Raw genomic sequence first — 12,905 nt, forward strand, 5'->3', positions numbered from 1 at the left:
GATGTTTTCTTAGTATTGTAATGGAGTCATTTGGAAAGCTTTCACCACTATTGTGTAACATAACACGGTTTACTGTCATTATGGTTGGTAATATTTTGTCATTTTTGCATTTGGCTTTTACTGTACACGCATTTCTGATGCAGTTAAAGAGGAGTGGCTTTTAAGCACTACACCATTATCTCTCATGGCTTCAATCATCCATACATGTGCAAAAACAAATCCTGTTTATAGAAGTTCCCTTGTACACAAATATTTTTTTTTGAAAAGTAAATTTTCAAGCCAAGTGGAAATTCGAGTATATCTACGCTCAAAAGTAAAAATATACTGCAGCTTACCAGCCCATATATGGGAAGAATAAATTCGTTCTTGTAGTTGGGTTTTCCCCTTTATTTTTAGCTGGTGATCCTGCAAACACAACACTTCCTGTCCCTTCATGTCTACACATTTCTTTCTTATATCTGCACAAGCAGCCTTGTGATCACACAGGCCAGACTTCAAACACTTTGCTCATCTCCAATACATTGATGGGACTAGTGGTTTGCAACAGAAAGATTGGAATGCTTCTGAGTTATTTATCAATTACAGGAAGTGAAAAGGACACTGGCTTTCTGGCAGGATCAACAGGTATTTTATGTACTTACCAAACATATTCTCAGTCCAAAATGTAAACTACTGCGGCCACCACATCTAAAGTCTCGTAATCTAAAACATATTACATTTTTGTATATGAAAAGTATAGCAAAGAAGGGGACTTTAAATATACCTTTCAGAGTTACAATTTGTGACATTGATGGGACTGACCCATATCTTTGTGACTCAGTTTTGTATTATATATTTACATTTTATTCTTCTCTGTGTTGGTCATATGTTTGACCTTTTAACAATATTCATAGAAAAAAAAGTACTTTTTTTATATTGTGTTGATTGTGACTCTCAAAAGCATATTCAAAGTCCTCATCCTGACTATACTTTTATATACAGATATACTAACATGGAATGATGATGCCTATGAGTTCAATTTATGAATAACACAGCACTCCACCTATTTATCATGTAACAAATGTACTTGAATATTACAATTCGGATTCTAGATTTAGATGAGCTTTCACTTTGCAAAGTGCACACACTTTAAGTGGTAGTTAACTCCCATTGGACACTTGACACATAATAAAACTTACCTGTATGTACAAAGAATATCTCCTAAACATGCACCCTTTAAGAGATGTTCAGTTTCCCTGCAGCCAGTGATGTTGCCAACGCATGTGCTCTGAAGGAACGGCATACCCATGACATTCCTTCAGAGCTCTGCACAGCGGCCAAGCCTTCTGCGCGCATGTGCAGGAGTGATCTCATCGTGGTTTGGCCATTCAAGTGGCCAGAGCCCGCAAACCCGGAAGGAAGCCAGGTGAAAATGGAAGCCCTGTCAACGGTGACAGTGCACCACTGGAGGCTTTGTTTCAAGGTAAGTCTATCATAATGTGATAGTATGCAATGCATGTTAGCACATTAAGATACGACCTTACGAGGAGAAGATTATTTATTTTTTTAGTAAAGTTTACTACTGCTTTAAATCAACTCCATTCATTATGCGATCTTAAAACATTTAGCATTAAAGAAACAAGAAAATGGAAAAGGCAAGGAGATCCATATTAGGTTACATTTTAAACGTTCAATTCAAGCTTGTCAAACAATGTTTTTGAGCCATGAAACCCTCTGTAAAATTGTGAAAAACTGTAGCTTATTACAGATTTATTAAATTCAGCTTAGCAAGCTGTGTCAGTGAGCAGTGTTTGGCTGGGCAACATTTCACCATGTTGAACCCTTTAAAATGCTGCATGAAATATACCCATTTATAAGACAGACGTCCAGTGGACTCCTGCCTTTGTTTGGGCTGACAGTACCTTTTTGCTGCACTAAAATCTCAAGCAGTGCCAGCCCTGCCCATTTCTTCCCTGCTGGACTTCTGAACCCCTTATCTCCATAACAAAAAAGGAGAGGTGTTCTGTAGTTCTGATACGAGAACTCCGGCACAGCTGACAACACTACTTGTAACTTCATTGCAGCAAATGCATTGTAAAAAACATGGGGAAATGTGCCATGTACTGCAAGATGTATTGAATGGTTTTCTTTTATTTTGGACTTCAGTGCTCTGATAATGGTGCACCCTGTTTCAACCATGACTGACAGAAAAAAGTGTTATCATCATAATCCCTAGAGCATTTTTTTTTGTTACATGGAAGAACCCTTGAAGTAGCTTTCCAGTCTCCAGGAACCCCTGCTACTAATTACTATAGCTCCCAAAACATTAGTGTGATGGTCACTGGGAAGAATGCACCCTACTTGTATGTCATTAGGGAGAATCTCCCTCTTACAGATGGCTAAACATATTGTTGTCAATGGCTTCTTAGCGGAGAGGCAGAAACTGCTCATTGTTCAAGAAACCCCTAGCAACCTCCCAGGAACCCTGGTTGTGAAATGTCACCCTACACTATACGCTACAGTGGCTGATGTTTATGTAATAGGAAGGTGTCTGAAAATATAGGAGGAACAAAAAAATATACAAGAACAAAAAAACTAAAAAAAGGTGTTCAGCTATAAATTCAGTTTGACACAATAGGCAAAAAAACAATGCTACTAAAGAGCGAATGCATTACAAACCTTTTTTCATTGCCATAAGATTTCTGTGCAACTTTAGCATGGAGGATAAGTACAGTCTGATCGCCCCGCTCTTTTAAATAATTACGCATTGCTTCCCTGAAACACAAAAATTAACATGAACAGTTTCTAGGTCCTAAAGAAAAATGGAAAAAACATAAAACAGTAAAAAAACAACATTTGCCAGAATTAAGTGTGTAGCCGATTACTTGTTGGAGAGTTTGCTGTGAGGATACTAGTTGTCTGTGGCTCAGCAGTAAGCAGCTTTGTGTAGAGGGGTAGCAGATGCAATCTTCAGATCTTTCCTGTGGTTTCCACCACCACCACCTAGTGCAGCTGAGTCTAACTCGGGTGCACACAGCTCTGCTTTTGAACAGCTTTGTGGTTCTCAAGATTCTCACCGTGTAAAAAGATCTTCTCACATCAACTACCACAAAATACCTGGTGATTCCATTGCTCTGGCTTATTTTGCTTATAAAACCACCTTAGACTTAACAGTGCTGATTTATTAATTGGAGCAATTACAGATTATCTAGCCTTTCTGCAATAGGAACGATATGAAGCACAGTCTCGGAAGCAGGGTTGGATATCGAAAATATAAACTACTGTAATGAAATGATACAGGGCAGGGCCATGTCACCATGAGGCAAACTTACAGTGACGAGAGATGCATGGCGGCGGACAGCACTAAAGCTGGAGGGTCCATGCAGGACACGCCATCCTCAGTACAGCTTAGTAATGCTGAGCCTGATAATATCACAGGCTCAGCGTTACTGAATTCCATGCTGGACCACGGCACCTGTCACAAAAGCAGTAACAGAGCCAGGTCAGTGACGTCCATTGATCACAAGCCTGCCTGTGTGACGGATGCAGTACGCAGGAAAAGACTTAACAGGCTGTCACCGAGCCATGTGGTAGCACTACCACTACTCATGGCAGCCACATTTGTCATTTTTATTTGGGGGGGGTTCACGGCATCAAAAATCTCTGCCTTGGCCTTTGGTATTGTTATTTGTTTGTCCACCCCCAACACAGCTAGGGGAAAAACTGATAGAATCACCTCCACCTGATACATAGTACAATGTGTCAATTTTAGAAGGCAGCTTTTTTATAGTAAACACATACAGCCCTGAGGGGAAAAAAAAAAAAAATTTGAGGGGAACTCAGCGTTTAGGGCTCATTCAGATGGCACTGAGACCCATCCTCTGTGCTGAGACCCTTTTTTGCTGCATGCGCATCTACCATGAAGCTGGGTGCAAGCAGCCCATAGAAATGGATGTAGACAGCAACTATAAGGACATGATTGTATGTCAAAATTTTAAATGTAGGCAAGAGCGGGTAGATTAATGTATCCAAACAGTGTTTTTGTTTCTTGTTCGTTTCAGTTTTCAATCCTTCTGGTGACCTTGGGGAAATCCTGGTATTCCCTCACTTTGGAGGAATTTCCTCTCACTTCCTGTTTTGACTAAGACAGAAAGTGAAAGGAAATCTTCCAAATGGGGAGATGGCAAAAAACCCCAGGGGGTTATAACAATCGCTTACTCTATCTATTCTCCTTTAAAAAGCTTAAAATGTAAATGTGACCAGGTGTTAGCAGACCATTTGGAGTAAGCCTGTTTATATTCAGTAAATATCAGGCTGTGTGCAGGGTTTCATATACTGCATGGTAGCTGTGTCTGTGCAGTGTAGTGCCATTCATTCTGAATGCCTGCCCTGCCAATGAGCATGCTAATGAAAGTGCACCAACTTGTGTCCCAGAGAACTGCCAGAAATGACATGCATCTTTTCACAGCAGTGTGAATGGGTCCTTAATGAGTGGGCCCTTAGAGATCCTTCTCGGCTGCTTCACTCTGCTCTTAAAATTCCCACTGACGTGTATGGGGAGAGATGTGAACAAATGGGTATGCATATTCCCCTAACACACCCAACCATTCTGCACCCTGGAACTGTTTGTTGTCATTAAGATTGCAATATACGTTTGAAAGTGCATATAGACTTGTCCATTTTTGGACAGAAAGGGCTACAATATCTATCAGAATAATCAATTGAGAAACTAACAATATTAACTGAATATATAAGATGTAAAAAATGTAATCTTGATTTGTTCCCTTTATGATACTGTGCCCAATGCACTACTGAACCCAAGCAGAAGTTACACAACAACCTAAATAGGAAATGGCAACCAAATACACAAGGCAACAACAAAACACATTTGTAAATATGGGAAGTATTTTTGTGTGTACAGGTCATCTCCATGCAGATGCCTCTAGATTTCCATTATACTAAAATCAATTTTGCTAGGCTACTAAAAGCAAGACCTGAAGCTTTACAGCATATCACACAGACACTAAACGTAAAATCAAAAACCGTTTTAGCCAGCTGGGCTCCGGAGCCATTTTCATGTTTTAGCTAGAGGCCTATTAATTCAGCAATACCTCTGTTATTATCTGATACAGACATGAAGCATTTTTGGGGGGGTACGGGGGGTTATGTCTTTAAAAGGTTCATTCAACTTTCTATACATAGCAAATGCTTAAACTGAGAAAATGTACCATTTTAAGATAAAAATAAGGAAATTTGGAAACAGATGGCAGCAACAAGTCTTAAAATTGGGACTGGACCATGTTTATCACGGTGTAGCGTCCCCTCTTCTTCTACCACTCTGTAAACATCTGGGAACTGAGGAGACCAGTTACTGCAATTTTGGGAGGGGAATATTGTCCCATTTTTGCCCAATATAGGATTATAACTGCTCAACAGTCCTGGGTCTTCCTTGCCGGTCTCTTCTACTACAATGCCATGTTTGCAAACCTCAAACATTTTATTAAGATTAGAAAATGGAAAACATATACAATACCTTCCCTGAAAATGACATGTGCATATGATATTTCAGCAGGACAAAGCTAAACCACATACTGCACCGATAACATGGTTTCCTAGTAGAAGAATCCGGGTGCCTAACTGGCTTGCCTGCAGTCCAGAACTTTCACCAACTGAAAATATCTGGTGCATCTTGAAACTAAAAATACGGCAAAGACAACAAAAACAACCCAGGACTGTTGAGCAGTTAGAATCTTATATCAGGCAAGAGTGTTGTTAGAAGAGGGGATGCTACACCTTTGCTAGCATGGCCCTGTCCCAACTTTGAGATGTGCTGCTGCCATCAATTTCAAAATACTCTGATTTTTTATCTTACAAATAGTATAATTTCTCACTTTAAACAATTGATATGTTTTCTATTTTCTACTGTGAATAATATGGGTTTATGAGATTTGCAATTCATTTATTTCTGTTTTTATGCAGATTTTATACAGCGTCCAAACATTTTTTTGGCACTGGGGTTGTAGTTCACATATAAAAAGGGGCTGTATTTTTTCAGCAGCACTGGAGTTGCACTTTAAACGACAAGTCCCCTATAAACATCTAAAGTCATATACAACCTCAAAAAGGTATCAATATACACACGGCATCCAAAGTAGCTCATGTTGTAGATTAATTAGAGGCAGGGAATCCAGTTAAGCAGAAAAACAGAAAATACATAAAAAGCAGCAGTTGTAACACCAAACTCTGAACACAGCAAGATGGCCGGGGCTGGATACTTCACAGGCACAGTATAAACACCAAATTTTGTGACCACACAAAGATGGAGGACGGGGGCTGGATATATTTCACTGGAACAGTAGCAAGTGCTAACCTTTTGCCTATGCAAAGATGTCAGGTAGGTATACTGCTCAGGTAGAAGCCCATTTCCTTGCCAAGATTGCATATGGTGGCTTGATATACTGAGCAGGTGCAGCAGCCCATAATAGTTCACCAATTGCTGTAAAAGTAACATAGGCTTCTGAAGACTAAAATGAAAAGACTATTTTTATTTACAAACTAAAATGGCAAAATAGCTTTTGTAGTAATGGCATTACACTTTAGTAAAGCTGGAATTTTCCTTTAAGATGGCAGGCAAAGGCTGGATATACTGTCCAAGCGCAGTAGCAACAGTAATGCCTGTGTCCATACCAAATGACACAATACCATGTATTGTGATGTGCTGTATGAATTATGTATGTACTCTCTTTGTTCTGAGAAACGCAGTTCTAATCCAGCCTAGAGATCATTTATTTCAGATCTGCATTTCTAAGAGAAACGAATCCAGGCGTTCGCTAACCCATATAAAAGGTATGGCTCTATATATGGCCATGGAACTGCTGATACCCAATATAAAGAAACAACTGTAAGGGTGCACTATCTTCCATATTTGCACGGTTCATTATGTGTAGTAAGCTGTAGAAACACTTAGCAGTGGTTTGATTTAGTTCACACATTTTGTTTACCTGGTCTGCTTATGTTAGAACAAGTACTATGGAGCAAAATGCCATGGGTGGGATGCTGTGACTTTAGAGTGAAGTGAGGTGTGAAAAGCCAAGCTTGAAGATTCACATGCACACTCATCCTTCACCTTAATTGCTTGTGATGTTATCAAGGTGTTGAGGGTTTTGCAATTTTTGTTTTTAAAACTTCAATGCTCTTCGCTGGGCAAATAGGAAACTGAATCAATATGCCTTACCTTGTGAGACGTTTGGGTTGAGGCCGCTCCCCAAACTTCCTGCAAACAAACAGAAAGACATCCATCAAAAGGTGAGAACGTGACCACCGCCTAATGAGTCTGCACAGCTTGGCTCACATACAACAGTAAACTAAAATTGATGAGAAAATTAAAAATTGTTGTACATAAAAAAAAGCTCAAAATGCTTGAAGCTTGTATCTAAACAATCTATATGGTGCACGGCTGACCATCCCTTGGTAACCAGATTTCAGATCAGTAGACAATGAAAGGGCTATTGCACAGAGCATGGTTCCTTAGCACCTTCATCAGTCGCCCACTTGCACTGTCTTCTCCTCCTTTTCTCCAAGTGCCCCTCAGCAAGTCGTGTGCTGTCAGCGCAACTGTGCAGGTGTGCTCCTGTTCCAAGCGGTGTACATCCACAGACACACACAGCATGGCTTGGCCATGCCCCCCCCCCCACTCACTCCTCACAGGATCTGACTGACAGCACTAGGAGCCAATGACCCCCACTGCTCTCCTGAGATTGTGGGAATAGAAGGAGAGTGGGGCTGCAGCCTGCATAGTACTGGATCATGAGAGAACGAAGCTACATGTTTAGTGATGGGGTGGGCACAGGTGTTGGAGACTTTTATTACTCTTATGCAGTAAGGTAAAAAAAAAAAAAAAAACTTTGCTGTTTGCAACAAGTTGTACAAGCACAAGCCACCCCAACCCTTTTAAAGCTAGAACATTAAAAAGATGCAACTAAACAGAGACAAGCTGACAACTCATATCCCATACAACATGGTCATACCTGGCAGGAATCCGTGGCAGTTTTCTACATGAAAACCTGCCGTATTCCTTCTGTTCAGTGTGCAGACCTGCACTAGTTCTCATTTCACTCTGAAATGGAAACTGGCACAGGGGTTGCAGATAAACTCGAAACAGGTCTATCTGCTCTGGTAATGGGGTGCACACCTCTTCTGACAGTTTCCAGTGCCATTAGAAAAGTGCAGGAAGCTTAGTTAATTCCCCTGATTATGTACAAAATAGCATGCACGGGAACATACAGCAATTAAATATCACTTTACTACAGTAAGCAGTGAAAGGTAAAAAGGTGAAAGCTTTACTATGGGAGCCATGCACTCTACATTGTGAACATGTTACCGGTGTCAGCCAGACTGGAAAGGAAGTGAAGGAGTCCTGTCTGGAGAAAAACAGGGGCATTGCCAGTGCTGAATCTGTCTGAACCCGCTATGTGCCTGTCTGTTGTACAGATTGCTTGGCTTCAATACTTGGGGTCGTATTTTTTTCAGATCAATAACTCAAGTATAAAATCGACCAACAAAATGGCCAACCTTTTCAGGAAGGGATCAAAAATGGAAGCCTCTGTATTTCTCTTATGCCAGAATCTCCTAAGGGCTCATGTACACTGCAGCTGATAAACTCACGTTTAGGAGCTGTTCAACGTTTTTTTTCAGCAGACCCTGAACTCACCCTAATTTTTCCTGTGTGTCCATGTACAGATCTTCGTTTAGTCATTTACAGTGGTTATTTTGATCGCAGAAACTTGCATTCAGCAGTCGATTTTATTAGCGTTTCAAACACAAAACGCTTATAAACGCGGCAAATCGTGTTTATAAGCCGTTGAATTTTTTTTTCTTTTAACTATTCCGGTTCCCGATGCTGTCCAGAGCTTTTTCAATCATGTAAAATGCATGCAAAGCATTTTCAAGGTACTCAAATGGACAAAACACTGAACACAGGATGTTCCTACCAAGCTTGTCACACATTGTAATGGCCAATTCACACCTCAGACCTCTCCCACCCTTGGAAACAAAAGACAAGTTAATCACCATTCACACCTCAAATTCCTCATGAAGACCCCCTGCCAGGTGGCATTGATGACTCACTCCAGCAGACACCTTTCCCACCCTTGGAAACAAAAGAAATGTTAAATGAGCAACTCACACCTAAGCTAATCTCAACACATACTGCTGTCTCGGCTTCTACTCTCTGTATTTCTCTGAAACAGTCTGAAATAGTTAATCATGTACTACTTTTCAGTGCATTCTGGGCATTTGGGAGGTTCACCTGTGCTTATTGTTAAAAAACGCTTCTAAAACGCAAACACGCATAAACGCGCTATGCAAACGCGGCTAAACAGATGTTTTTTTAACCTACGTTTTCCAGCAGTCAGTTTCCATCGTTCAGAAGTGTCCTGTGTACATGGGGCAAGGAGGTTTTCATGTGTGTGATTTGGCAAAAAAAGTTCCTGAGTGATTTTTGCATGTCCTGATCAGAAGTTTCCAACGACTTACACACAAATGTGACATCACAAGGTGATAGTCAAGATAACCACCAGTGTGAAAAACGTTCATGTGATCTTAACCTAAAAGAAAAATATACTAAGCTTGAGGAATAGAAAATGATGGTTTATTACAGACAGGTTATAAACCACACCACAATGATACAGCCAATTACCAGCCTTTTTTACGGCAACGCATCTGACAAACAACATTTATCACTAAAAAGAATGAAGATCTAAATTAAACAGATTACAAATAAGCTTTGCAACCCCAAACTGAACAGGAATGCATCTCTGGGAACATAGCGCATCGCAGCACTATATACAGCAACCGCATACATTAAACTGAATGGAGCCTTTCAAATCCACCCTGATATTTAAGCATATTTATATGGTCATGAAAACAATAAGAGGGATTGGAGCAGGCCAGAAGAATACAAGGCTTTCTGTGAATGGATAAATATCGGAGATCATGACATTGATTTGCCCCTCCTCTCCCCTGACCCATACACAGACCTTGAATTCTGTAAAAAAGAGAAGCAGCATCCATACATGGGACAACCATCAGATGTAATTTATTTTTACATAGCAAAATGTAAAAAAAAAAAAAATTTTTATCCCCTTTTCAGCTTTACCAGCATTGTCACGGACCACCAATGAAGGATGTAAAAGCAACACTGCCACTGACTATTAAATGCAGGGTTATTACTGTGGTCAGTGACACCAATACTAAGTTATTATTTAAGTCACCAACAACAGTGCTTGGGGTTATTATGGGGGTTAATGACACCAATGGTGAGAGTTACTATTACCGACACCAGTCTTTTACTCCCACTTGCTTTTTAGTGTATGTACAAAACACAACATGGACACAATTTTGGGCACTGAGGTGCATTACAGTCCAATCATTTTAAATTGGCTGTTTAACTTGACACAATGTACCTAAATGCATGAAAACAAGCTGCTATTGTGCGGCAATCTGGTTATGCCGGGGTCGCACTTGAGGCCCTCTATCATTTTCAAGTTGTCCACTACTAATCCAGAGAGCAACTGAGCCGTACCCTAAAGGAGAATCATCTTGTCATCCTGAATTCACAGCACAGTGCAAAGAGTAGCAATTACATGGTACCACTCTCTGCAGCCTTCAGGACGCCGCCACCATAAGAGGAAAAAGAGGATGATGAGGACCAGTGACATCATGTGACTGACCTGAAGACAACTGGAGAAAAAAAAAAAAAAAAAAAAAGTTGTGTTCAGACTCAGCATTAAGATTTTGAGAGTTTAGTGGTGACGGATTCTCTTTAGGGGCCAAGGCCATGTCTCCTTGTCTGTGCCTGCCCCCATTAGCTAGCCACTTGCTATGGGGACAGACCTGTAGGTTCACTTCTGAGCAGGGCTGTGTGTCCATAGACATAAAGAGCGCACGCTTGGCCCCACCTCCCGCAACTTCCAGACAGAATTTGACTGATAGCAGCAGAAGCCAATGACTCCCATTGCTGCCTCAGACCCTGTGAGTAGAGAGGGGAGAGAAAAAATGCAGCTGTGCACAGAGCTGGATCAAATGAGGACTTGGAAGTATTTAGAGAGGTGAGGGAAGCACAGAAGTTGTAAAACTTGGGGGGGAGGGGACCGCCTAGGTCACCTGAGCAGAAGTGGCAGCAGGTACCTGTCAGAGATGGGTATCCGCACGCTATAAAAAAAAAAAAAAAATCCAAAAAGTGTTAGAGGAGGGTTTCAGGTTTCTTTTTCACATGGTGTAGGAAAGGGTTGGACACTTGTTTGTTTAGTATCTGACATATCTGAAAGTCAATGTGTTTTAGTTTGTTCACTCGGCTAAAGGCTGTCTAGTATGTAAACTGGGCAACACCAAAAATACTTTGCTTGTGGTTGCAGTGTGATGTTTCAATAAAAAATCCCCACACTGCTTATCACTTTTCAGAGGGTGTTAGAAACTGTCACCCATGTGAAAGTTGCATTATTGGCTAAAGACCAGAAAATATTAAATATTTTTCAACAGAGGAGACTGCATTACATACAGTCATTTGTAAAAATCATTTACTTTTGCCAATGAATGCAACCAGCCCTACAACTGCTAGTTCGTGGTTACCCATTGGAGATTTTTTATTTAAATGCTACCATATTTTATTAACAGGCACTCTGGAATGCAGTTCAAGAAACCTGTCATTGTCTACAATTAACAGGTTGAGAGCCCCTGAAATGGGCAAAACAGCTCTGCCCTGCAAAATCAACTAAGACATATAAAATGTAAAACCTCAAACTTGAGGTTTGTGGGGCAGAAATATATTAGACCACAAAAAAGATGTAAGACTTGTATTTTATTTATTAGATAACCATATAAATCTAACAGATGACTCCAAGAAACTGTGTGGCAAAGAGGAAAACTCGTGCAAAGTGCAGCTATCCATAGCAAACAAGTACTTTAAAAAAAAGTAAAGGCATTTGTTTCCCCATTTTGACAGTGTAAGGGAGACTTCTAACCCATCATTGTATATACCATTTGTGTCCCCATAGCCAGGGATCCCTGCTTGTCACTTTATTCTTGTTCTGGTGATACCCAAAAAACTGGGGATTTTCTTTCACATTCAAGCTCGTTGAGAACAATAAACATAACAAATATATAGCCCGGCTGAAAAAAGAAAAAAAAAAAAAAGACAAAAGTCCATTCAGTTCAACCATATTAAAAAAAAAAAAAAAGTTATAATCCTATACTCAGTTGATCCAGAGGAAGGCCGAAAAAACCCCCAGCAAAACATGATCCAATTTGCTCCTGCTGGGGAAAAAAAAATTCCTTCCTGATCCCCCGAGAGGCAATTGGATATTCCCTGGATCAACTTTACCTATAAATGTTAGTATCCAGTTATATTCTGTGTATCCAAGAATCCAGGCCTTTATTAAAGCAATCCACTGAGCTGGCTAGAACCAACTCTTGAGAGAATCTATTCCACATCTCTCACTGTGAAGAAACCTTTTCCATGTTTGGAGATTACATTTCTTTTCCTCCAGACGTAAAGAGTGTCCCCTTGTCCTCTGTGATGACCTCAGAGTGAATAGCTCTACACCGAGTTCACTATATGAACCACTGATGTATTTATACATGTTGATCATATCCCCCCTTAATCTCCTCTTCTCAAGAGAGAATATATTCAGTTCCTCTAATCTTTCCTCATAGCTGAGCTCCTACATATAGAGAAGGTGAATCTCTAACAGGGGCAAAGACAGCAATACAAACCTGACCGGTGTTTAAATCCCTCACTACCCTATACAAATCCACCCCCCCTCCCAATTACTTACCTGAGCCCCATCTCAGTTTAGCAATGTGCACAGGGAGCCCTGGCTCTCTTCTTCCTCATTGGCTAAGACACAGTCAATCACAGCCGATGAAAA

The 12,905-nt window shown here is 40.5% G+C and overlaps 1 protein-coding gene across 1 annotated transcript in view; it reads right to left on the reverse strand.

Annotated features, from left to right (window-relative positions):
• RBPJ (recombination signal binding protein for immunoglobulin kappa J region) overlaps positions 1 to 12,905 on the reverse strand; it is a 116,610-nt gene that overhangs the window by 25,385 nt on the left and 78,320 nt on the right. Inside the window, exons 2-3 of the mRNA XM_089657796.1 lie at positions 7,214 to 7,252; positions 2,659 to 2,754 (exon numbers count right to left, since the gene is read on the reverse strand). Of these exons, the coding sequence (XP_089513922.1) occupies positions 2,659 to 2,754; positions 7,214 to 7,252 (135 nt within the window). The remainder of the gene's footprint in view (positions 1 to 2,658; positions 2,755 to 7,213; positions 7,253 to 12,905) is intronic.

This window comes from Staurois parvus, unplaced genomic scaffold (assembly GCF_062004578.1).
Source record: "Staurois parvus isolate SC_StPar_1 unplaced genomic scaffold, SC_StPar_1.0 ptg001028l, whole genome shotgun sequence".
NCBI classification, from domain to species: domain Eukaryota; kingdom Metazoa; phylum Chordata; class Amphibia; order Anura; family Ranidae; genus Staurois; species Staurois parvus.